Source organism: Podarcis tiliguerta (assembly GCF_965153285.1).
Source record: "Podarcis tiliguerta genome assembly, chromosome: 8".
NCBI lineage: Eukaryota > Metazoa > Chordata > Lepidosauria > Squamata > Lacertidae > Podarcis > Podarcis tiliguerta.
In genome coordinates this window covers 18887999-18913468 of record NC_139541.1, presented here as the reverse complement: position 1 = coordinate 18913468, position 25470 = coordinate 18887999, and the positions used below count along the sequence as shown (strand labels likewise).

General features: G+C 45.6%; 1 protein-coding gene across 6 annotated transcripts in view; it reads left to right on the top strand.

The window, feature by feature from the left end:
- The window catches only part of LOC310683688 (uncharacterized protein), a 46178-nt gene that overhangs the window by 7476 nt on the left and 13232 nt on the right, over positions 1-25470 (top strand). For 4 of the 6 annotated variants that reach the window (XM_083453986.1, XM_083453987.1, XM_083453985.1 and 1 more), the window contains 11 exons: positions 4925-4999; positions 6802-6851; positions 7330-7383; positions 10727-10877; positions 12455-12537; positions 13884-14027; positions 15359-15640; positions 17528-17685; positions 20185-20399; positions 22447-22514; positions 23780-23947. In XM_083453986.1, coding sequence (XP_083310112.1) covers positions 4925-4999; positions 6802-6851; positions 7330-7383; positions 10727-10877; positions 12455-12537; positions 13884-14027; positions 15359-15640; positions 17528-17685; positions 20185-20399; positions 22447-22514; positions 23780-23947 — 1448 coding nt within the window. Of the gene's footprint in view, positions 1-4280; positions 4429-4924; positions 5000-6801; positions 6852-7329; positions 7384-10726; positions 10878-12454; positions 12538-13883; positions 14028-15358; positions 15641-17527; positions 17686-20184; positions 20400-22446; positions 22515-23779; positions 23948-25470 lie in introns of those variants that run through there. The other 2 variants (XM_083453983.1, XM_083453984.1) reach the window with 1 other exon arrangement.

Sequence of the window (25470 nt, the reverse complement as noted above, 5' to 3'; positions counted from 1 at the left end):
TGGAGGGGCAAAGGCTCCTCATACTTGGTTTAGAGCAGCCTTTCTCAACCTGTGGGTCCCCAGATGTTGTTGAACTACAACTCCCATCACCGCTAGCTAGCAAGGCCAGAGCTCAGGGATGATGGGAGTTGTTGTAGTCCAACAACATCTGGGGACCCACAGGTTGAGAACCGCTGGTTTAGAGTGTTGGACTAGGACCCAGGAGATCAGTCTCAGATCCCCAGTCCACTGTTAAGGCCAGCGGGGTGGTGTGGGGCCTGTCACTGACTCTGAGCCTAGTCAACCTCACAGGGTGTTGTGATGATAAGAGGGTGATTCTGAGTATAGGGCTGCCATATGGCCGTGATTTCTCAGACATATCCAGGATTCGTCATTCGGAAATAGCACCCGGTGGAATTTCCAAAAATCAGAAAACCTGGGCACATGGCAGCCACCCATGTTGGAAGAATTGATTTTTTTTTGTGAGTTTCCTTGAAAATAGCTTAAAAAGTTTGCCCCCAAAAAGCTCAACAACATTTCCAGATTTTTACTTCTTGAAATATGGCAACCCTATCTTGAGTAGGACTAGCATTGGCTACTACCCCTAGCAACTGACAAAGCCCATTGGGAATTGAGTCCAGCCCATTCTCTCTGCCTTGGATCTATCTATTACTGCCATGATGGTGAATCTGTGGACTGATAGATGTTGCTAGACTTCATTTCCCAGCAGCCTCAGCCAGCCTGGCCAGTAGTCAGGGATGATGGAAGTTGTAGTCCAGAGGTCTGCAGGCAGAGAGGATGGGCTGTATTTTATTTCTAATAGGTTTTGTAAATTTCCAAGTTATGCATATTATTTAAGCCCCTTCCTGTTATCGTGTTTGCAAGCTAATATACACATCACTTATATTAGGAGACTAATACTTCCCAGCATTCAAATCTTCATCCTTTTCCAGATAATTTTCCTACCATCAATGTCATATTCTTTATGCAATTTAAACCAGAGGTTGGGGACTTGTTTGGCCCAGATGGTCAGATCTTTATCTCCCCATGCCATGGGCCAACTTTGGCAACTCGGCGGGCCCCCACCTCTCAATCATCATCTCATGTCATGACGATGCTGGCTGGCTGAGAGTTGGGCAGTCCCCGCCCCCTGTCAAAGTTGACCGGGGTGGTGGGTTAGTGAAGCACCACATAGGAGGATTGAACTTTCCACTCACGAGCTGATGAGCACAGGGTTCAATCCTGCTGGCTCAAGGGGTCTGCTTCATTGGCACATTCAGCAGTATTGAACAGTATTATTATTATTATTATTATTATTATTATTATTATTATTATTAGTAATACCCCGCCCATCTGGCTGGGTTTCCCCAGCCACTCTGGGCGGCTCCCAACAGAATATTAAAAACACCCAACATTAAAAACTTCCCTAAACAGGGTTGCCTTCAGATGTCTTCTATAAGTCAGATAGTTGTTTATTTCCTTGACATCTGGTGGGAGAGCATTCTTCAGGGCTGGCATCACTACTGAGAAGGCCCTCTACCTGGTTCCCTGTAACCTCACTTCTCGCAGGGAGGGAACTGCCAGAAGGCCCTCGGAGCTGGACCTCAGTGTCCGGGCTGAACAATGGGGGTGGAGATGCTCCTTCAGGTATACTGGGCCAAGGCTGTTTACGGCTTTAAAGTTCAGCACCCTTACTTTGAATTGTGCTTGGAAACATACTGGGAGCCAGTGTAGGTTTTTCAGGGCCAGTCTTATATGGTCTCAGCGGCCACTCCCAGTCACCAGTTTAGCTGCCGCATTCTGGATTAGTTGCAGTTTCTGGGTTACCTTCAAAGGTAGCCCTACTGGACCGAGGACATTTAGGGCTTTAAAGATCAGCACCAACACTTTGAATTGTGCTCGGAAACATACTGGGAGCCAATGTAGGTCTTTCAAGACCAGTGTTATGTGGTCTCGGCGGCCGCTCCTAGTCACCAGTCTAGCTGCCATATTCTGGATTAGTTGTAGTTTCTGGGTCACCTTCAAAGGTAGCCCCACTTAGAGCACACTGCAGTAGTCCAAGTGGGAAATAACCAGAGCATGTACCACTCTGGCGAGACAGTCCACGGGCAGGTGGGGTCTCAGCCGGTGTACCAGCTGGTAGACAGGTGCCCTGGACACAGAATTGACCTGCGCCTCCATGGACACCAAACTATTACCCTCCTCTTCTGCATTGGATTAGGGTTCTGTTGCTGGAAAGATCATCTTGGATAAACTGGCTAGCCAAACAGACAATGTCATCGCTGTGCCTTTTCAAGATCTAGCCTAGAACTGCTCCAAAGCTTCTCAGCTTACACCCACCCCAGTTAAAAGCAAAAATATATTTTGGAGCTTCAGCCTTCCATGGAGAGTATTTGGTAACAACAACCTCCTGCTGCATTTCACCACCTGCGGTTACAGTGGGAAATTTCAGGTGTAGCTGCGGATCCTGCCCACTATGTTTTAATCTAGTGGAAGGGGCTCAGACCTTGGCTTCTCCTAGTGTTCCTCTATATCCTCATGGCTTCCTTCAGTCCAAGAGTCTTAACTCTAAACTAATAAGAGTGTTTGTTGCATCAAATATTATAGAGGCCGAAATTTCTCACAAGAGTTAATTCCTCAGAATTTCTATCCCCACCAGCTTTTCAAAAATTAAACACCCTTTGCACATTTCACTGACCCCCACCCAAATCTCTGTGGCTCTTTTTTTAAAAAGCTGTACATAGAAGAGAATACTCTGAGGGGAAACCCTGGGAGTGATTTCAGCTTAGCTTTAGAGTCTAACTATCTTTACATTGAAGGAGAGTTTGTGAGATCCAGAGAGGAGAGTGAAAGGCAGGCGGTTATATCATGCGGACGGTTCGCTGGGCGTAAGAAATCTTTAGTGTGAGCTGGGATAAATTCTCAGAGGACTTGTTCATATCCTGTCACGTTGTGCCTGGCGAGACTCTGTGGTATGCGGCTCAAAATACATCCTTCCGTGCAAGGCAGGTCTGTTCTGAGGCACCTCTGAGGGGGCAGAAACAAATATATACCTGTCTCCTATTTGGGGCGCAAATAGGTGGACAGACAGAAAAAGGACAGTGGTGATTCCTCACCCTCAAATCCTAGAGGGTGACATTACAGAAGGTGCCCTCAGGCACACGTGAAATTGGTGGGATATGCATGTGTGGTGGAATGCAAAAAAGCCACAGCATTTGGCTGCGATAAAGGCAGCTCCCTGAGAATCTCAGCTTCTGCATTATAAACGGCGCAGGTTCCTAGTCCTTAGCGTACTGCTGCTTCCGCTTTGTGCCTGCCCTTCGTACCTGTTCGCTTCAATCATGTATATATGCCTTCCCTGGTCCAGTTTTGCAACCCAAAAGAAGCATCTCCCTTGTTGCCATTTTGAACTCCAAAATACGGGTGCAATTGCAGTGTATAGCTGTCAGTTGGATCACCACAGAAATGCGTCCGCCTCTCCCCCATGTAACTTAGTCCGAAACAAAGCTCTGTGTCTTATCGCCCAAATCCATTGAGGCTTCATCAGAGAACAAGATCCTTGGGCTTGGCATTTCCCCACCCCCCTCACCAAAAAGCCTGCTGCTCTGTAGGGTTCCAAGTGCCTTTAAAAGTGCATTAAAAGTAATTGTTAAACATCCATGAAGGTTGAAAGGGATGCCTGGAGGTCCTTTTCACTCAGCAGCAAGAAATCAACTGGAGCCTTGTACTTGTTCTTTCTTGATCAAAGAAAGAAAGGAAAAAGGAGAGGGAGAGAGAAGGAACTCATCTGTCACATCAAATGCAGATTTTAAACTATTTTTTTTCATATTTTGCCCTCCCTTCCTCTAGCAAGCTAGGTTTGGCTTGTTTGCCTCCATCATGCTGAGTGTTCTTGTATTTCCTGGGCCTCTGGCTGTGATTTTTGTGGGGGTGGGGGGCAGGGAGCAGGTGGGGGGCAGGGAGACACACAATATCCCTGCCTTGAGACATTTATGACCTGAAAGAATGCCATTTTGGTTGGATGTGTCGCGAGCAACGCTTATTCCTCCCCACCCTCCCCTCTTGAAACGAATAAATAAAGTAGTATATTGTTTCGCTCTTTCTTTGAGTGGCAGGAAGATCAGGGCAGCCTTTGAATATGGGGACCCTCCAGAATGACCCCGTACCCCAGTGTGTTGGCTGCAATGTGTCATAGCTGCAACAATAGTGCATCAGCGGTTGATTTATACCAGGCTGTCCGCACGTCATTCTGCTCTGTTAGTTGTTCTGCTGTGCTTTCCCAGTGTTACCCCATGAGGGGCAACTTTAGAGCTATAATGCAACAAAATCGGGATGGAAAAAATAAAATAAGGAACATTTACAGTGTACAACGTTTACAGACTAGAAGCAAAGGGAAGGTTATCCACGAACTCAGGAACCGCCATGCAAAAATATGGTTACGATATCCCAGTGAGTTGTCAAATGCCTAGTTAACAAACAACTACAGTGGTACCTCTGGTTACGTACTTAATTCGTTCCGGAGGTCCGTTCTTAACCTGAAACTGTTCTTAGCCTGAAGCACCACTTTAACTAATGGGGCCTCCTGCTGCTGCCACACCACCGGAGCACAATTTCTGTTCTCATCCTGAAGCAAAGTTCTTAACCTGAGGTACTATTTCTGGGTTAGCGGAGTCTGTAGCCTGAAGTGTATGTAACCCAAGGTACCACTGTATTTAAAATATATAGTAGATAAAGCGGGGGAAATGGCAGGATAAATAACACAGACAACAAGCAGGCTTGTCCCATTTGCATCCTTTATGCTGACAACCTGAGCTTGGCACAGAACCCACATTTATTTATTTATTTGTTTTTAAATCCTCATCTGAAAATCACTTGGGTAGAGGGCGGGTGTTGCAAAGTTTCGCTGCTTCATATTTGCTTTGCCTTCTCCTTCTCTCCCCCTCAGTTGTTTACGAACACAGATCACGGCTAGAACGATCCTTGCAGAAAGAACGAGGGGAACACAAGAAAACAAAAGAAGGTAAGGTTGTGGGGGTTTTGCCTGAAGTAAATTCGAAGAGGCGTTTCCTCAAAACAGCAGAATACGCTTCTTTGGAAAGGGCCTTTTCAGTGGCTGCTCCCAAATGTTGGAACTCCTCCCTCAGGAAGCTAGATTGGCTCCCTCCTTCTTGTCTTTCTACCGGCAGGTGAAAACTCCTCTTGTTCCAGCAGGCTTTGGGGAACTGCCTGCTTTTAATAAAAGGCTTGGCACTGTTTTTATTGTAATTATCAGTATGGTTCTAATAGATTAGTGTGTGTGTGTGTGTGTGTGTATTTCCCAGACGTATGGCAGCCCTAGCAAAATGGATGCTGTAGCACTAAGCTATGAGCCTTGTCAGGAACGTGGATGCTCCCCATGCTGAGTTTGACCATTGCCCCATGCTAAGGTTTCCTCCTGTCCTGTATAATACAGGATTGTCCCGTGTTTCAATGTAAAATGCTATGTCTTATATTGATTCAGTACAGGAGGCAGTTTGTCCTGTATTTCCATTTTGCTGATTCTCTCTCTCTGTCTCTCTCCCATACCTTCCAACACTTTGAAGCCAAAATCCGGGACGCCATCTTGCCGTTTTTTGCCATGAGAGCAAGGTGGCCATTTTGGTTGTCATGAGCATCTCGCTTCCCCAGTCCAAAAAAGCACCTTTTAACACACGGCACCCCCAAATGCTTGTCTGTACGAAATTGCAGCCCTGAAAAAAGCACTTTTGGGGAGGGGGAAATTTCACCCTGAAATTGTGTGAGATTGTGGCAACCAAAATGGCCACCATGCTCTCACAATAAAGAACAGGATGTCCTGGTTTGGGACACTTAACAGGGTATGCAATTCCCCCACCCTGTCCTGTATTTTGCCAGACCAAAGTTGGCAACCCATCTAGCTCAGTATTGTCTGCACGGACTGGCAGCAGGGTGGCGGGCAGCAGACATTCCTTACTTGGAGGTGGCGGGGATCGAACCTGGAACCTCCTGTGTGCCGTTCAAAGGCTGCATCACTGAGCTACCATCATTTCCTCTGTTGCAGCCTTCATTCCCAAACCTCTGGGGTTTTGTCCTGGTGCCCCAGCGCTCAGCCGCATTGCCCTGCTAGAAAAGAAATAAGCATTTATTAAAAGGCTGACTCGACTCTTGTGTCTCAGAGCTTTTGCAAAAGATCAATATAGCAGTTGTTCTTCTTGGGAGCGTTTCTGAGAGGGCTGCAAGTGATCTCTAATTATCTGGGATAAAGATGTGGCTTTCTGTGCCGTGTGCGCTGGGTGGCTAATCACCACTTGACGATTGGAGAAGAAGTTGCGAAGGATTTTTGGTTGTAATTGAGGGGTTTTAGACAGCAGGGATGGGGAATCTTGTACTAGAACTCCCAGCATTCCAGGCCATCAGTCATGCTGGATTATACAGCATTGTATAGTATGATTCTTCTTCTTAGACTTAAATCCCGCTAGGCTGCCTAATATATATGTGTGTTTGCTGTGTATGTGAGTACAAACAATTGTTGTTATTGTCAGCAACACAGAATGTTTCCACTGGTGCTCCTTTCAGACACGGGTTCCACTTTGAATTCTTTTCTGAAATACGATGGAGGATAGGCTTCTGCATTTTTAAACTTTGGATTTCTAGTTAGTTGCTTTTCCAGGGATTTCTTTTAAAAAAATTTTTAATAGTGGGCACATTCCTTCCTATTAGGTTCACAGGCTTTTAAACAGCTTCCTCCTTCAAATGTAAACCAGATTCTAGTAAATCCCGTCTCACTAATTTCCCTGATTGTTCTCCCTCTTAACCCCCTTTTAGATTTTTTAGTCTACAAGTTAGAAGCTCAAGAAGCCCTCAACAAAGAAAAGGTGGGTGAAATTAGAATCCTCTGTGGGTGTGAGAGGGAAGTGGGGTGGAGAGGGGAGGAAGGGGATTGAGAGGGAGGAAAAGGGAGGGAGAGAGGGGTAAAAGGGGGGAGGGAGAGGGAAGGGAAGAAAAGAAAAGAAAAGAAAAGAAAAGAAAAGAGAAAAGTGTGCTGCTCTGGTTTGCCAGAAGCAGCTTAGTCATGCTGGCCACATGACCCAGAAGCTGTACGCCGGCTCCCTCAGCCAATAAAGCAAGATGAGCGCCACAACCCCAGAGTCGGCCACGGCTGGACCTAATGGTCAGGGGTACCTTTACCTTTCTTATGTTTTACTGTAATTTTTACTGTTGTTAGCCGCCCTGAGCCTAGCTCTGGCTGGGGTATAAATAAATTTTATTATTATTATTATTATTATTATTATTATTAACCGCTTTTGGTCATTTTGGTTACTGACAGTTGTGCTTGTCACTTTTTCCTTGCAGCAAGATTCCATGAACAGATATGGAGCCCTGAGTTCTCAGCATAAGATCCTGAAGGTAAATGGACCCTGGTTCTTTTTGGCACAGGGATCTCAGCCATTTCTAGGGGTGGGGGAACCTGCCGCCCTCCAGACGACAACTCCATCATCTCTACTACTACTACTACTACTACTACTACTACTACTACTACTAATAGTGGAATGTTGTCTGGATGGTCTGGTATTAATCCACCATTATTGTGTAAATGGCATGTGGCAGAATTTATCCACTCAAAAAGAACAACCCAATCTAGAGCGGTCCCTACGTACTCTGGGGAGGGTGTCCAGAATGACTGCTTGAGAAACTGGCCCTAACATTTGTACACAAAGATCTCGCTATCCGAACGCAACATGCTCTCGGGAAGTTGTTTGTTAGGCTTGCCTCTGCATAATGAGTTGCCGATGGGTAATATTTTAATGCGTTTCCAGCCACAGAACCCAAAACACCACACAAAAACCCTGAAACCTTGCAAAAGGCAAACAAGGAAGGGGAAAAAAATGCTCTCTTATTTGTCCAGTCTCTCCTGCTTCCTCCCTTCTAAGTCTATGATTATATAATTCAGTGCCTATTTATGTGTTTGTTTAGGCAAGGCTATCCAGGCCTGTAAAAGTTACATATATGTATTTATTTTAGCTACTGTTGATTTTAATCATCTTTTGGATGTTTGAAAATACCTTTATTATTTTACTTTTTAAATCAAACATTTTAATGTTTCATGTGATATTTTTTATAAACAGCTTAGAGCTTTTCTTACAATCGTGCGGCACACACACACACAAAATATGGTTTAAATAATCTTCAGTGGGTCTATTTTGAGTAGTATTGGATGCAAGCTTTAGATTCTGTGGGATAAACCAGGTCCCCATTGTGGCTATTGGTACATATTTAGCAGGATTTATTATTGTTTAGCAGGATTTATTATTGTTGTTAAATTTTGTTAACTTAAAATTTTATTGTTTTATCTTTTTTGTAAACCACTTTTTTTTTTTTTACAAAAGCACAGTATACGTTTTAAATAAATAAATAATAAAAACAAAAATCAATGAAATCCTCTAAGTGGTTTGTGCAAAAGCATATAAAAGACTCATTTAAAAATACCCATAAAATAAAAACTTTAAAAACAAACAAACATCAAAAAATCTGTTTGAAAGGACAAAAGCTCAGTGAAACTCCAATCATGAACATTTCCCAGTGTGTTTTTTAAAAAACTCACACACAAGGTTTAAAAAGCCTGAGAGAGCGAGAGGTGGAAAAAAGTCTGTCTTTGTTAGTTTCCTTCTGGGTCACTTAACCCAGATTTGTTATGCTTTCACTGTTAATAGATTCTGAGTACACACTCTTTAATTTGTACTTTTACAACACATTAATTGGCTACAGGGATTCTAGTTTCTTTTTTAAAAAAAGTAACCAATGTAAGACTGGTGATTTTTTACCTGCCCTTCATCGCAAAGTCCCAGGGAGGATTGCAACAATATAAAAATACAATATTAAGATGAGTTAAAACAAAAGAGTGTCATTATTATTATTATCGCCTTTGCTTTATTAGTTGCCTTCCAAACCACTGCCTCAAGGCGACTTACCTGTAACAAAACTAAAAACACAAAAACAGCAAATATGTTTAAAGCAAGACTGACAAGTGGAAAATCGTGGTGAAGACCCCATTATTCTGGCGGGGAATACTTCAATTGTTTCCGGAATAGCTCAGCCTTTCTTTCTATGACTGAACTGAGAACCCCCATGTGAGTTTATAGCCCTGTCTTTCTCTGCCCTTTCCCAAGCTAGGGACCTCTAAAAAACACCGGGGAAAACCCTTTCGCACGGTGCCACTGACCCAGAATTCACCTCCTTCGGTGTTCCCATAGTAACTTGCAGCGATCGTGCTCTGCTTGGCTTGGCAGCACCAATTATATATGTAGATTGATGGGTGCTCAGGTGAACTCCTAGCCCCTTATAGACAATGGCTAATTCTTCACAGCCACCCCAGTTTTTGAGGCTAGCTGGGCAGGGTTGGGAGAGGGAATGCTTGGGAGAAGAGAAGGGAAGAAATGGTGGCAGCGGGAACGAACTGCTGTCTCCCAAGGCTTCCATATCACTGAGTCTTGCCTAATGGTCCCAGTAGTTTGAATGACGGTACAGTATGTCTTTCTGACCTGGGAATAAGCCTTGTTAAACTCCGTGGCATTTGGGGAGAAAACCAGCATAGGACCCTACTATAAAAGTTCACCCTCGTTGGTACAAATTAAGCTCCCACTGCGGTTAATCAACTTGAATCTTATCAATCAGTCAACTTGAATCTATCAATCTGTCATCTTAAAAGCTCCTATTGCTGAGAAGGCTTATCAGCCAGTTAAAAATCAAACAACTAATTGGTGAAGTGATTGAATCTGAATAAATCACTTTGGCCAAATTGACGTACAAACTGCGTGATAAGGACAATTGTGACTTCAAGGAAGAATGGGAACTTTTTACAAATTACTTAAAAAGACAACAAAATGATCTGTACTCCTCGGCAGGTTTCGAATAAACATCCACAAATTTATTAGCTGAACACATGATAGATAAGGCAAGGATATGTACAATTTTATAACATGCAGAGAACAATATGTGCAAAGAAACCAGAGAGGGGAGCTGAGGGAAGTCCGGGGGGGGGGGTCAGGGAGAGGGAGGGAAGGGGGAGGGAAAATAATGTAATTGATTATTTAGACTGATAATTTGTTATGCTTAAATTGTTTTAATTTTTTTTTAAAGAATCTGAATAAATCACGATACAGCTTTAAGCCCTAATGTGATTAGAGAGCCTTTGGAGGTAAAATTAGAAACGTACAAGTAGGAGCTGCTACAAAATGTTGCAGCACGGAGTATTCCAGTTCAGGACACTCCATTCCATTCCGGCCTTTCCTGATTTCCTCCTTTTTTTCTTGCCACCTGCCTGTCAGCCTTCTGTGGCCACTGACCCTGCTCATTCCTTACCAGACTTGAGTCCCCACAACCTTGAGGATCTTACTGTATTCCGACAAACCTTGGGGTTTCCTCCAAACCTAAGGATTCCTACTATATATATGGCATGGATGGTACCATTTTGACTGTATGAATGCTTTGAGAGTTTTGTTTACAGTCAAGTGGCACGTACATTTTATGAAACAAACAAATCATTGGCACTAATTTTGGATCACTGTAGACAGAGGGACTGATTCCTTGTTATTGATTTGTAGACAGAGGGACTGATTCCTTGTTATTGATTTGTAGACAGAGGGACTGATTCCTTGTTATTGGGGGAAGACATGAGTGTGTCACACAGGAGTCTCTCGCCCCGCCGCTCCTGCCCTGTCTCAGTTTTAATTTTTATTTTTCCTTGGATTAGAATCAGCACGAAGATGTCAAGAAGCAGCTTCTCGACCTGCAGATGCAACACAACGGGCTGAAACTGGAACACCGCAAGATAACGGAGACCCACAACCAGAAATACTCCCAGCTGCAGAGGGAGAAGGAAAGCGAGGTGGGAGGTTTGCAAGGTGAGTGCAGGATCTTGCAGAGAGGATGGGAGACGTCAGCAGTAGAGATTTGGGTCTCCTCCTTCAACTCCAGAGATAGGGTCATCCACCCCACTCACCTTATCACCCCTTTCCCATCATCAAGGGCCATCTTCAGGCGCCACACAATAGCCCTTCTGTTGTGTAGTAGCATGCGGGTGGCGCTGTGGGTTAAACCACAGAGCCTAGGACTTGCCAATCAGAAGGTCGGCGGTTCGAATCCCCGCGACGAGGTGAGCTCCCGTTGCTTGGTCCCTGCTCCTGCCAACCTAGCAGTTCGAAAGCACGTCAAAATGCAAGTAGATAAATAGGTACTGCTCCGGCAGGAAGGTAAACGGCGTTTCCGTGCGCTGCTCTGGTTTGCCAGAAGCGGCTTAGTCATGCTGGCCACGACCCGGAAGCTGTACGCCGGCTCCCTTGGCCAATAAAGTGAGATGAGCGCCGCAACCCCGGAGTCGGTCACAACTGGACCTAATGGTCAGGGGTCCCTTAACCTTTACCTTCACTTACACTTTGGAACTCCCTGCCTATTGACACCTGGCAGGTTCCTTCATTGTATTCTGCATTGGGCAGGACTGGATGACCTCTTGCAACTTCAGTTTCTAAGGCAGCTACAGCCATTCTTGGGTCAGGAAAGCATAACCACGGTCGTCCATGCCTTGGTGATCTCACATGCAGGAGTACTGCAATGCACTCGGCGTAGGGCTATCCTTGATCTTGTTACAGCTGGTGCAGAAGATGACTATAGGTCGCTTGTGGGAATTGCATGTAATGCCTTGCTTACAGGACTCGCACTGGCTGCCCATTTGCTGCTGGGCCAAATTCAAGGCGTTAGTACTAACAAGCGAGTTCCTACTTAGCTCAGGACCACCTTGCTTGAGAGACCCCCTTATCGTTTATACACACAGTAGCTGCGAGAGCTTCTCCAGCAAGGCCTCCGAAGCCCGCTCTGAAATAACCTGGAGCAGGGCTTTTAGCTGACCTTGTTCTGCAGAATAGCATCCCTGTCAAAATACAACAGGTGTCCGCTCTCCACTTTTCCAGAAACAGTTGAACTCGTTTTTGCTCCAGCAGGCTCTCCCGACTGAATAAACAAGTCTTTGCCACAAGTGTCCATCTTTTAGGATTTTTCTTTTAAATGTCCCTGTTGCTTTTGTGTTTTTAGCTATTTTATGCGTAAATTGCCTTGAGAAGGTGATTGATAAATCAACTGCCATAACTGCAACTCTGCAGTTAGCTTGAAAACCTAAATACAGTGCTACCTCACGTTAAGAACTTAACTTGTTCTGGAGGTCTGTTCTTAACCTGAAACTGTTCTTAACCTGAAGCACCACTTTAGCTAATGGGGCCTCCCACTGTCGTTTCGCCGCTGTGGCGTGATTTCTGTTCTTATCCTGAAGCAAAGTTCTTAACCTGAGGTACTATTTCCGGGTTAGCAGAGTGTGTAACCTGAAGCGTCTGTAACCTAAAGCGTCTGTAACCCGAGGTACCACTGTATTGTTATTTAAATGGAGCAACGTGTGATTATTGTCATTTATCTCCCCCCCCTCACCTTGCAGATACAGTTTACAAGCTCAGGGAGGAGAGCAAGTTGCTTCGCAAAGCCCACCAGGATGTTCACTCACAGCTTCTTAGTGCTCAGGTAGGCTCTGGGGATGGGCAGTGCGGTGTAGTGGTTAGAGCACTGGACCAGGCTGTGAGCAGGCAGGGTTCAAATCCCCACTTGGCCATGAAGCTCAGTGAGTAATCTTGAACTGCTCACTGTCTCTCACTCTAGCCTACCTCACTGGGCCGTTGTGAGTATAAAATGGGGAGGGAGAAAGCAATGCACACCATCTTGCTCCTCTTGGAGGAAAAGAAGAAGAAGAAGAAGAGTTTGGATTTGATATCCCGCTTTATCACTACCCTAAGGAGTCTCAAAGCGGCTAACATTCTCCTTTCCCTTCCTCCCCCACAACAAACACTCTGCGAGGTGAGTGGGGCTGAGAGACTTCAAAGGAGTGTGACTGGCCCAAGGTCACCCAGCAGCTGCATGTGGAGGAGCGGGGAAGTGAACCCGGTTCACCAGATTACGAGTCCACCGCTCTTAACCACTACACCACACTGGCTGGGACATACCGTATATACTCGAGTATAAGCCAATCTGAATATAAGCCGAGGCACCTAATTTTACCACAGAAAACTGGGGGAACTTATTGACTCAAGTATAAGCCTGTTCACCACACCACAAACCTGGTGGTGGTAGCAGCAGCGGAGGAAGAACAAGCAGCCCAAAAGGGCTGCTTTCGGGCTGCTCGTTCCTGTGCCGCCAAGAGCGGCAAAGGCGGAGGAGGAGGAAGGATCAGCCCGAAAGGACCCCCACTCGAGTATAAGCCAAGGGGGGCTTTTTCAGCATAAAAAATGTGCTGAAAAAGTGGGCTTATGCTCGAGTATATACTGTAGATGGAATATACATATTCAACTCAGTGATTCATAGCGCTCAGCCACAGTGGCCTCCCTAACATTATGACCGCCTCTCTTGTTATGAAGAAGGTGCCCCATTTTTGGACTTTTTTTGAGGGTTAAGTGTTCATACAAGTTACCGGTGACTGTAAACTGCCCTCTTCGCCTTTTTTCCTGATGGCACCTGGGGGGGAAATTGGGAAGAGGGGAAGAGAAGAGGCAAAGTATGCTGGAAAGAAAATAACAGCATATGTTAAGTACAGGTGTTTAGAAATGTGGGGGGCAAAGGAGGCGTGACTCTCTGTTTACCCCCTGCCATCCCCGCTGCTGCTCAGCATCTTGTGAAGTTGATGAATTGAATTCACATTCTGCCCTTGTTGGGAGCCCATTGGGAGCTGTCCGAGGTCCTGATTCCTGCCCTGATTGAGCTGCCCAGAAGAGCCTTAGCTAAAAACGTCCTCACTGGAGAGAAACGGAGGGTCTCTTCTGTCCAAAAGCGATTGTTCTAACTCCTTTGGGGCCCTTTCTCCTTTGGTCTGCCTCCAGGTCCAGATGGAAGAGTTCAGGCAGCTGAAGGAGACCCTTCAAAAGATGCCGAGCTTTAAGGAAGTGGTTGGGGCCAAAGCGCAGCTGAAGAATGAGCAGCCCCCGGGACCAGGACTTGGCATGTTGCAGATTGTTAGGCCAAAGGTAGGATGTCTCAATGTCCCTCTCCCTCCTCTCTCACTTTCCAAACCTTAGACCCAGGGGAAAGAGCTTCACACTTGAGTAGGATAGTAGTAGTAGTAGTAGTAGTAGTAGTAGTAATAATAATAATAATAATAATAATAATAATAATAATAAATAATTAATAATAATATATTTATACCCCGCCCATCTGGCTGAGTTTCCCCAGCCACTCTGGGCAGATCCCAACAGAATACTAAAAACACGATCAAATATTGAAAACTTCCCTAAGCAGGGTTGCCTTCAGATGTCTTCTAAAAGTCAGATAGTTGTTTATTTCCTTGACATCTGATGGGAGGGCGTTCCACAGCCCCTCTGCCTGGTTCCCTGTAACCTCACTTCTCTCAGTCAGGGAACTGCCAGAAGGCCCTTGGCGCTGGACCTCAGTGTCCAGGCAGAATGATGGGGGTGGAGACAATCCTTCAGGTCTACTGGGCCGAGGCTGTTTAGGACTTTAAAGGTCAGCACCAACACTTTGAATTGTGCTCAGGAACATACTGGGAGCCAATGTAGGCCTTGCAGGACTGGTGTGATATGGTCTTGGCGGCCACTCCCAGTCGCATCTGCCGCCTTCTGGATTAATTGTAGTTTCCAGGTCACCTTCAAAGGTAGCCCGACATAGAGCGCATTGCAGTAGTCCAAAGTGGCCCTCCAGGCCTCTCTGCTTGGCCCTCGAGACTCTCTCCAGGCGACACCTCCTCTCCACAGGCCACACCTGCCTTTGCCGGTCTGGAATTTGCTCTTGCACTCATTCTGCGCCTAGCTTGTCTGGATGGAGAGGGGTGGAAGAGTGTTTGTAGAAACAGAGCTACTATACAGAGGTGACATTCACATTCGTTGACTTGCCTGCAGCTGGCATGTGGCCCCTGGAAGGAAGTGTGGGCCTCGGTTTCCCCGCCCCTGCTGTATACCAATATCAAACTCATTCACCGAGGGTAGATTCTTATGTAGGCAGAATGGCACCATGCAAATGCCTTAGGGAGATAGTTATCCGCAGGCCTAGAGGAACCCCCGTTTTTGAATTGTCATCGTTATTATCTCTGGGAATGGGGTGTCAAAAGGGAAAATGTCCAGTGAAGGCAGAGCATGCTCAGTGAGCATGGAATGCTGAAAAAACCAAGGAAGGGGAACGTAATGGCATGTTCTAGAGAAGGGCGCGAGTCACGGACTGGCGGAAAGCACTCCATACTGCAACATTTTGTTGCAGATCCCACTTGTTCCGGATGAAGTGCAGTTTCTGAGGAACCTCTTCCTGTCTAAGCTTGTCTTTCCTGGGTTTGTTTTCCCTCGTCTAGGCCTCACTAGGCAATGAAGCAAAACCACCCCTGAGTCCCTTGGGGCAAGCTGCAGTTCCAGCAGGGAGTTCCACTGTTGCTCCGGCCTCTAGCATCAAAGGGCAGGGAGAAGCCATCTTGCATGAAGGCAATGGCAGGCCTCCGGGCAATGTGCCGTTTGGCCAGGTGGCCCCGCCCCACGAAGCCCACCTGCTGCCTCCGGCCTGGCCTCAGGCGGGGCAAAGGGATAACCCCATAGTCCGCTTCACGAGGATGGTGAATAGTGTGCAGAACGGGAACCAGGTAAGAATACTAAAATAATATAGAATAATAATAAAAAATGTTAAGATACACCTTCTTCAAAAAACCAGAGCTATTCATACTAGGTATTTTTACAACATACATCCCAAAGGACAATAAGAGAGTCTTTTTGCATGCAATAACGGGTGCCAGGATAGCGACTGCAAAACATTAGAATAGTAACACAATTCCAACGAAGGAGGAATGGTTAATAAAATTAAGTGAATATCTCGAATTGGCGAAATTAACAGAAATAGTAAGAAATCAACCAAGTGAAAAAATCAGGAGAGAACGGGATGTCTTTACAAATTATATGAAGAAGGTTGGTTCCCCAAATTATGACTGGCTTAGTCTAGACTAAAAATTCCACAGGTAAACAAATTGTCTCTCCGCAAAGTTTAAAATGATTACAGACAACCAAAGATATAAGATTAAAGGAACCATATAGTGGTAGAAGGAAGTCAATTCTTTTCTTTTCTTTCTTTCTCTCTTTGTTATTTGATATTTTTATTTTTCCTATCATTTTTCTCTTCACTATATACTTTCTATTTTTGTAATTTTGTTATATTAATTATTTTTCAGTATATGTTAGTCAAGGTAATTTGTATTATTCATACAACTGTATTCTTCTATGTATGTATGTATTAAGTATGTATGTATGTATGTATGTATGTAGTATACAGCAGATTAATAATAATAATAATAATAATAATAATAATAATAATAGAATACTCAGTTGCCTCCAACTCAGAATTTTACTCAGTGGACCCCACTGGTATTAACAGACGTCATGTCTGTTAACTCTGATGGGTTTGCTCTGAGTAGGACTAGCAGTGCACGCAACCCAATATTAGTGCTACTTTGTAGGTCCAGGGTGGTGCAGTGGTTAGAGCCTTGGGCTAGAAATTGGTTCAGCCAAATTCAAATCCTCCACTCAGGTGCTGGGTGACCATGGGCCAGGCCCTGTCTCTCAGCCTAACCTACCTTGCACGGTTATTGTGAGGATAAAGTGTGAAGAGGGAGAATCATAAATAACATCTTAAGCTCCTTGGTGGGAAAAGATGAGCTATAAATCAATCAATCAATCAATCAATCAATCTTTAGGTTCAGTGTATCCATTCTGCTGGGGGAGAATTGGGACTAGTCCATGTGACAGTTTATAGTGGACTTACAGCTGCTCATCCATGCATTTTTTTATTGCACCATTCACATAATGCTGTCTTCATCAAAGCACCACCCCATATTATCCCTCTTCAACTTTCAAATTTTCATTTATTGAGAACATTTGTGCCCCAAAGCTCCCAGAGAGGCTTACATGTAATCCATTTGAAGCAAGGCAGTCCCTGCTCGCAGACTTAACAATCTTAAAACAGCAACATCCACGAAACTCAAGGTAAAAGGGACAGGGAGGGAAGAGGAAAGAAGCAAACTCAGGCACTAACTCTTAAACAGTAGTTCTTACGACAGCTGATGTACAAACAGTTGTGGCTAGGAGGTGACTTGATGGAGCTGGTTATTGTCAAAGCTGCTGGAACGAACCCTGCTTCCCATATCTCCCACTTGGGCAGTGTGATTTTCTGTGGAAAATCCATTAAGGAAAAAGAAGGGGGGAAACATCCCATAGGAAGTAGGAAATCTGGATTAAAATCTGAGGTGAAAAGATACGCCTTTAAAAGCAGCCTAGGAATCAGCCAGTGATTCTTGTTTTGCGGTTCAGGAAAGCCCTGAGTCCACAGTGAATTGTTATGTGGAAGTGCCCTTTCTCCCCTCAAAATACTCTTCCACTGGGTCTCCCCAGGCCTAGTCATCGCACTCAAGCCACTCTACCACACTGTCTCCCCAGTTCTGCTTTCAGGGTATGTGTCCCCCTTTTGCTTTTTCTCTCGGTAGGATCAAAAAGCTGCTCAGAGCAGGCCGGGGGAGAGTGAGGAAAACGTTCATTCTGAAGACATGGCGAACAGTTTCAGACTCGTGCCTGCCTCAGAGGAAGCCCAGGATTTGGAAAAGCAGCCCTCTGTGGGGAGCCAGCGGGATCATGCCGTGCAGAGGTTTGTAGCCTTTGTGGGTTGGGGTTCACGGTCACCCCACCTGTCAGGAGTGAGCCAGCAGTAAATCACACAGTGCAAGTTGGAGTTAACTCTTTGTCAGCAAAAACATGATCGGCACAGGAGTGTCAGGCCTAATGAGCACAGCAGCTCATCCCTGGGAGGTCTTACTCCATGAATCAGTTGCTGAGACTGAAAGTCCCCACCTCCCCACAGCTGCCTATGCCACAGTGTTTCCCCCCAAGCAATCAGAGACTGCGCCTATGTGTTGTCAATCCCTCCTCCACCCATTTCATGCCTCTTCTAGTTCTGGGAGATCAGAGGGGAGGGGAGCTTGTCGCAGCAGGAGGGGGAGACACTCGTGACTCTTCCCCAACCTGACTCATCTCTGCCTCTTGGCCTCTCTTCCTCCCACCCTCCTGCTTCAGCTTCTGATTTTGGACTTCCCTCTGCCACAGACTCTCCCAGCTCCCAAAGTCCTGTTACCACCTCAGCTTCCGACACCACCTCTCCCCAGTCGTCTCCTTCTGACCACCGCTCCAGCGTTAATAAATAATAATAATATTCCGCCCTCCCCAGCCGAAGCTGGGCTCAGAGCAGCTAACAACAATAGAAGTAACACAACATTCTAAAATCAGTTCATTTTAAAATCAATTCAGAATCAAATTAATGGCAACCATTGGGCTAGAGTTCTGTGAGGATTGCCAAAGGAGGGGGTCAGACTGTGCCTTGGCCAAAGGCCTGGTGGAACAGCTCTGTCTTGCAGGCCCTGGGGAAAGATGTCAAGTCCCGCAGGGCCCTAGTCTCTTGTGACAGAGTGTTCCACCAGATTGGGGCCACAACCAACAAAGCCCTGGCTCTGGTTGAGGCCAGCCTAACCTCCCTGTGGCCGGGGGGACCTCGAGGATGTTTTTGTTTGAAGACCGTAAGTTCCTCCGTGGGACATACCAGGAGAGGTGGCCCCGTAGGTACGAGGGTCCTCAGCCGTATAGTTCTGAGCCTTCTTCCATTGGTGGTTCCCTAGCTGGTTCATCCCGCCATTCCTCTGCATCCAACCAGTCCATGACTTAAGAAGTCTTACTGGATCAGGCTGATAAGCCATCTAGTGCAGTATCCTGTTCTCACGGTGGCCTACTAGGTGCCTATGGGAAGCTTTCAAACAGGATTTGAGTTCAACTGTGAATGTCCCCTCCTGCAGTTCCCAGCAGCTGGTATTAAAAAAACGTTCTGCCTCTGTCCTTGAAGGCAGAGCAGAGCCATCACGGCTAGTAACCACTGCTAGCCTTATCCTTTGTGAATTTGCATCGTTTTCTTGTAAAAACGATGGGTGGTGGCTTTCCGTTGGAATGAATCCCAGAACTCAACTTGCACACTGTGCGAAAAGTCCTTTGTCTATCCTGAATCTTCCAACCTTCTGTTTAATTGGTTGTTCACCTGTTCCAGTGTTAATAAGAGACCGAGAAAAACTCCCCCCTGTCTACTTTTTCCATACCTAGGCATCATTTCATCTGCTTCCATCACATCACACTGCCTTTTCTCTGATCTTAAAAACCCCAAATTTTGTAACCTGTCCTCATAGGGAGTTGCTCCACTCCTGACAGCATTTTGCCCGTTTTCTGACTCTGCGATATCCTTTTTGAGATGAGGCAACCAGAACTTTTTTGAGAATGCTGCGTGGGTGTTTCTGGTTAGGTATAAAAGGCTGACAATCTGTACAGGCCGTTGCAAGCTTCTGGTCTTTTGGTAGCAGAGCCTGCTCAGCACTTCTCATTAAGGAAGCCTTAAGCTGTTTATTTCGAAGGCTGCTTCCTTGTGCTTGCCTCTAATTATTCGGTAATCCATCAGACTCTGTGGGAGAAGTCTGAGCTAAGTAGGTGTTGTTTTTCTTCAAGGTTATATGGAAATATGAAAACAGCAGGTGATAAAAGTGGAAGCCGAGGAGGATAAGAATATATTTGGCGCTCTCTCTCTTCCTGAAGCGCAGGCAAAGGCTGGAAAAGAACCATAGGGACGTCAATTTTCTCCACAACGGTCATCACTTTCACAGAGCACTGCCCAGCTTTGCCCAACCTGGTGCCCTCTGGATGTTGTTGTTGAACTAGAAATCCCCATTCATCCCTGACCAATTGTAAGGTTTTAAAAAACAACAACTGGAAGGCACGAGACTGGCAGAATTCTCAGTGTGCTTTAACCATCAATCCCACTTCCCAGCGAACTCTGGGAATGGTAGCTCTGTGAATAGGAGTCTCTTAACAACTCTCAGTGCCCTGAACAAGCTGTCATTCCTAGGATTCTTTGGGGGAAGCCATGATGGTTTAAAGTGGTATGATACTGCTTTAAATCTATAGTGCAGATGGGGCCTCAGTATAAGGCACCTTGCTATGTGTCCCTGTTCCAACTTTACAAAAAGGTGGAAGAGGCAATTCCTGAGAAATTCTCCTGACTCTTTCTTTCTTTCTTTCTTTCTTTCTTTCTTTCTTTCTTTCTTTCTTTCTGCTGCAGCTGGCAAGACATAGTCAACAAGGTCAATGCCCAGGTGGATGAAGAACAGGCTCCTCATTACCCACAAAGCCTCCACCTAGGCGGCCGACCCGGGCAAGAGCAAGCGATAGCCGACGTCAATCAAGCGCTGGCCAATCCACAGAGAGGGGCGGGGAAGCAGCGAGCCAGTTGGGAAGCGGGAAAAGGAGGAGCGGATGACGAGGAACTCCATATGGGTATGGGTTCCGGAACTTGTCGTGATCTTAAGGGGGATGTTATGTGGGCGGGCAGAGGAGGATTCTGGGATTGTTCCACGTGATGTCACAGGGCATGGCCTTCTGCATCTTGTCCAGCCAATAGATAGATAGATACGCACACACACACGCACACACACACACATTTTGTGTGGAACAAAAGCAGGAGAGCCAGAAAGCCTTCATTCATTCATTCCAGTTCCTATCCTGCCCTCCTTCCCAAAGGAGTCAAGCGCAGGAAATATCAAAATGTTAAAATTGAAAATGAAATCACTTAAAGGCCATTAAGAAACAACAAAAAACATTCAGAACTCAAAGCACATGTGTGTGAGAGAGAGATTCTTTAAGATAATGGGGTCATTTGTGTGGGTTTGGCATTGTGCCTTGTACAAATCTCAGTAGAAATACAATAGTCATGGAAGTGGGGTGAAAAAAGCTGGGCGGGGAGGTTGTTTGTCTGCCAGGGGCCCAGTAACCAACTGGCAGGGCCCGGGACTCCGTTGGTTCCCCCTGGGAACTTCCCATCATGCCGTCCCCTCCACCTCTCTGAACGAAAGCTACTTGTTGCCATGACGATAGAGGGAGCATCCATGCTGTGCTCCGTCCTGCCACAGCATCGCTAGGCCCACAAGCAGCCATCTTCACTGGCTCTGCGGCCGGGTGGTTTCCATGGATACCTTGCAAGTCCTGCTCTCACCTGAAGGAAAACGCCTGCCGCCCTGCCCCGGCCCAAAAGCATGTCAATTACCATTATTATTTATTAAATTTCTAGGCTGTCCTTCCACCCAAAGGAGCCAACTAAAAGTAGAGAAACAATACCATTAAAATAAAATAAAAACCTATTGAAAAGCATTCCAGACATCTATTTTAAAAAGAAAGAAAGAAAAACAATGGTCATGTTTTAGCATAGCTAATAAATAATTTCCAAGGTTGCTGGGAACAGTCTCTCTCTGTCATCAAATGCCTGGGTGAATAGGAATGTTCCTTCAAAAATCTCTCCTGAATGTTAATAATGAGGGAGACAGACTCACCTCACTCTGGGAGGTACTCAAAATTTAATCCCCCTGCCTTTCTAAAAGGAATTGGAACCAGCACACATTTTATTTCATTTCATAAGATTTATACACTGCTTGATTGTAAAACAAAAAAACAAAAAACAAAACCCCTCAAAGGATGCTTCTGGGATCAAGCCACCAATTAGTATATATATTGTACTAATTTAAATATTAACACCTATGGAAAGAATCCTCCTCTGAGTTCTTGTTCTTCAGCAACTGGGAGACTGGACACACAACGGGGGGGGGGGAGTAATACAAGAGCCATATTTCTTAATTTGTTCTTTACTGGGGGTTTTTAATTGTAGGTTTTGCTGGAAAAATAAATACACAGTAGTACCTCAGGTTACATACGCTTCAGGTTACATATTCCGCTAACCCAGAAATAGTGCTTCAGGTTAAGAACTTTGCTTCAGGTTGAGAACAGAAATCGTGCTCCGGCGGCGCGGCGGCAGCAGAAGGCCCCATTAGGTAAAGTGGTGCTTCAGGTTAAGAACAGTTTCAGGTTAAGTACGGACCTCCGGAACGAATTAAGTACTTAACCTGAGGTACCACTGTAAATACATTTATAAAAAACAATGCAAGATTGGAAAAGTGAGAAACCAAGAGAAGCTGAAATACACTTTGCCCTTCCTTACTGTTGAGCTTGAGATTGTATGTTCTTTGGGGCAGGGAGCCTGCCACTTTGTGCTGCTCCCATTTTCATTGGCTTTGGAGTCGCAGGTTTTCGAAGCAGGACAAAAATCGGTTGGGAATGCAAACCGTCTGCTTGATGCTGTAATCAGTCTTACAAAGCGCAGTTGGGCGAAATGGGATTAGAACCCACAGCTCCCGAAGAGACGATGTTTTGTCAGGTACAGGGCAACAAACAAGATGGATGGTCCCTCCACATACAGGAGCTGACTGGACTGGAGACAGGCATTGTTAAGAGGTTTGACACTTTCACCTTTTCTTTTCTTTTTACTTTTGTTCAGATGCTGGCATGATTGAGAAAGGAGGCAATTCTCAGCCCCAGAAGGATGCAGTCATCCAGGAACCAGTGGTAAGAAGAGAGGAAACTGGGATTTTTACATAGTCAGGAAACAACATGTGGTGGCACCCCACTTGTGGAATGCTCTCCCCACGAAAGCTCGCCTGACACCTTTGTTGCATATCTCCATATATTATTTTGTTGAAATAATTTTTATTTGATTTTTAAAAGTATAAAGTTATAACAATACAACCATACACATACACATTTGGAGATTCCTCCGAATCTCTGGACTTCCCACCTTCCCCTCCATCCTATCATTAAATTTTATTTTACTGCATCTTCTACACCGTCATATTTCACTATCTTCTAAACATTTCCTAAGGCTGATAATGTGAATGTTTATTTAAATCCTGCCATCAAGTCTATTGACTTTCTTTGCTTCTGCAAATATAATATGAACGGTTCCCAATCTTTTTCAAAGTCTCTGTTGTCTTTTTCTCTTAGTCTAGCTGTCATTTTTGCCAGTTCTGCAGAGTTCATCAACTTCTCTTGCCATTGTTCTTTAGTTGGTATTTCTCCAGTCTTCCAATTTTGTGCAATCAACATTCTTGCTGCTGTTGCTGTCCAAGTTGGAGGCAGCCTGGGGAGATGGGTTTCCACATCTTCACCATGCGCAGCGTAAAGATAGACTGCCCTGTCTGCCTCCCACCATTCAGTTTCATTCGATAATGCCTTCTTTTTTAGTACGATGAGGCGGGAGAGAAAAAGCCACGTAGCGCTGGCTGCAATGGGTTGACTCTAAAAACCATAAGAAGGGCTAGAGTTCTATGAGGACCATTGGGCTAGAGTTCTATGAGGATTACAGAAGGAGGGGGTCAGACTTTGTCTTGGCCAAAGGCCTGGTGGAACAGCTCTGTCTTGCAGGCCCTGCAAAATGATGTCAAGTCCTGCAGGGCCCTAGTCTCTTGTGACAGAGCGTTCCATGAGATTGGAGCCACAACCAAAAAAGCCCTGGCTCTGGTTGAGGCCAGCCTAACCTCTCTGTGGCCCGGGATCTCCAACAGGTTTTTATTTGAAGACCGTAAGGTCCTCCATGGGACATACCAGGAGAGACGGTCCCGTAGGTACGAGGGTCCTAGGCCGTATAGGGCTTCCGACTGTGAAGGCAGAGTGTAGCCACCTCCTCCGATGAATTTGTCCTATCCTCTTTAAAAGTCATCCAAGTTGGTGGTCAACACTGCCTCCTGTGGGAGTGAATTCCACAGTTTAACTGAATAGGACTAGCATTGGAGACAACTCTGTGTGGGTCCCTCATTCCTTGCTTTCCTGCTCAGGTGCCTGATGCTGCTGACCCTGCCAAAGACCCCAACAATCAAGGGGAAGATGAGTTCGAGGAGGCAGAACTGGAACGCCCAGACTTTGAAGAGAAACTAGGTCAGGCCGTTCCACTAGGCCACACCAACGGGCCAGCTAAAGATGCAACAAAGGGAAAGATTCAGAAGGTAAAACGTTTGTTTCTTGTTTGGAGTTTGACCCTGGAGCTGTAAAGAGTGCCTGGAACTGGAGGCAGCTCAGATGACAACACAGTAAACCATGGTTGGTTTGGGTGGGAGATGCACCTCAGCAACGCTTGAGCTCCACCTCCTGATCTTTTCTCCAGTGCAGCCGCAAAGATGAGCTTGGAAGTTTGTGGTTCTGTTTTCGATTAACTGCAGCTCGCCATGGTGCACAGACCTGATAAACCGTGGTTAATCTTAATGAAGCAGTGTTGCGGGACCTCAGCAGAGCTGTTCACACCTGATACCCTTTAAAGCTGCTCAGGCTGGTCTGGCCCCTTCAGCAGAGCAAGCAACTGTTCAGGCTCTCAGACCTTCCTCCTCCTTCCCCTCACTCGCCTGTGGGTTATTATCCGAGAGACGAGATCCCCTACCTTGTTTTGACAAGCTGCCAAGCCTTCTCTGTGTCTCCTGTTTCTCCAAGGCTGCATTTTACCTGTCAAAATCTAAAACAAAAATTGGTAGGTAGGTAGGCAGGCTCGGTTTGTTTTGTTTCTTTAAAAAGTACACTCACACAGTGGCATCCGAGCAGAAATTGTGGCCCTCTCTAGATGGGTTTGGCTGTAGACTCGGGTGGATCTGAGTGCTGCAGATGTTAGTTTTTGGAACTAGCTTGAAAGGTGTGGGGTGTGGAGGGAGGGAGAGGGGGACAGAGAAAGAGAAAGGGAGGAAGAATTATGCGTGTGAGCGTGTGAGAGAGGGGGACCTTTTCTGACACCCGAATAGGCCTTTCCTTGCAATCCTATGCTGTCTCTGTCCTTCCTAGGGTCTGATACTACTTTTGAAGTCCTGGGCAGAGGATTCAGGGGTCACTGTAGTGTTTAGGGCAGGGGTCAGCATACTTTTTCAGCAGGAGGCCAGTCCACTGACCCTCAGAGCTTGAGGGGGGCCGGACTATATTTTTTTGGGGGGGATGAATGAATTCCTATGCCCCACAAATAACCCAGAGATGCATTTTTATAAAAAAGGACACATTCTAGTCATGTAAAAACACGCTGATTCCCAAACCGTCCACAGGCTGGATTTAGGAGGCAATTGGGCCAGATCCAGCCCCCGGGCCTTAGTTTGCCTACCCATGGTTTAGGGTATAGTTGAAGGCTTTTGAGAAGCCCAGGTGACATATTCATGGGGACTAGATGCTTGTTGTTATCAAAGTAAGGCCTACCCAGAATTGGTGCCTTTAAATTACTGGATCTATGTTAGTCACATGTAATGATTTTGGAAATACAGTGGTACTTTGGTTCTCAAACTTAATCCGTTCCAGAAGTCCATTCCAAAACCAAGGCATGCTTTCCCATAGAAAGCAATGCAAAATGGATTAATCCATTCCAGCAATTTAATATGAATTTTACTATGCAACGAGACCATTTGTCCATAAAATGATAACAATAAACAATGTACTGCAGTCACACAATCAATCAATAGGTAGCTGAACTGGGTTCCACACAGTCACAAAAACAAAACAAAAA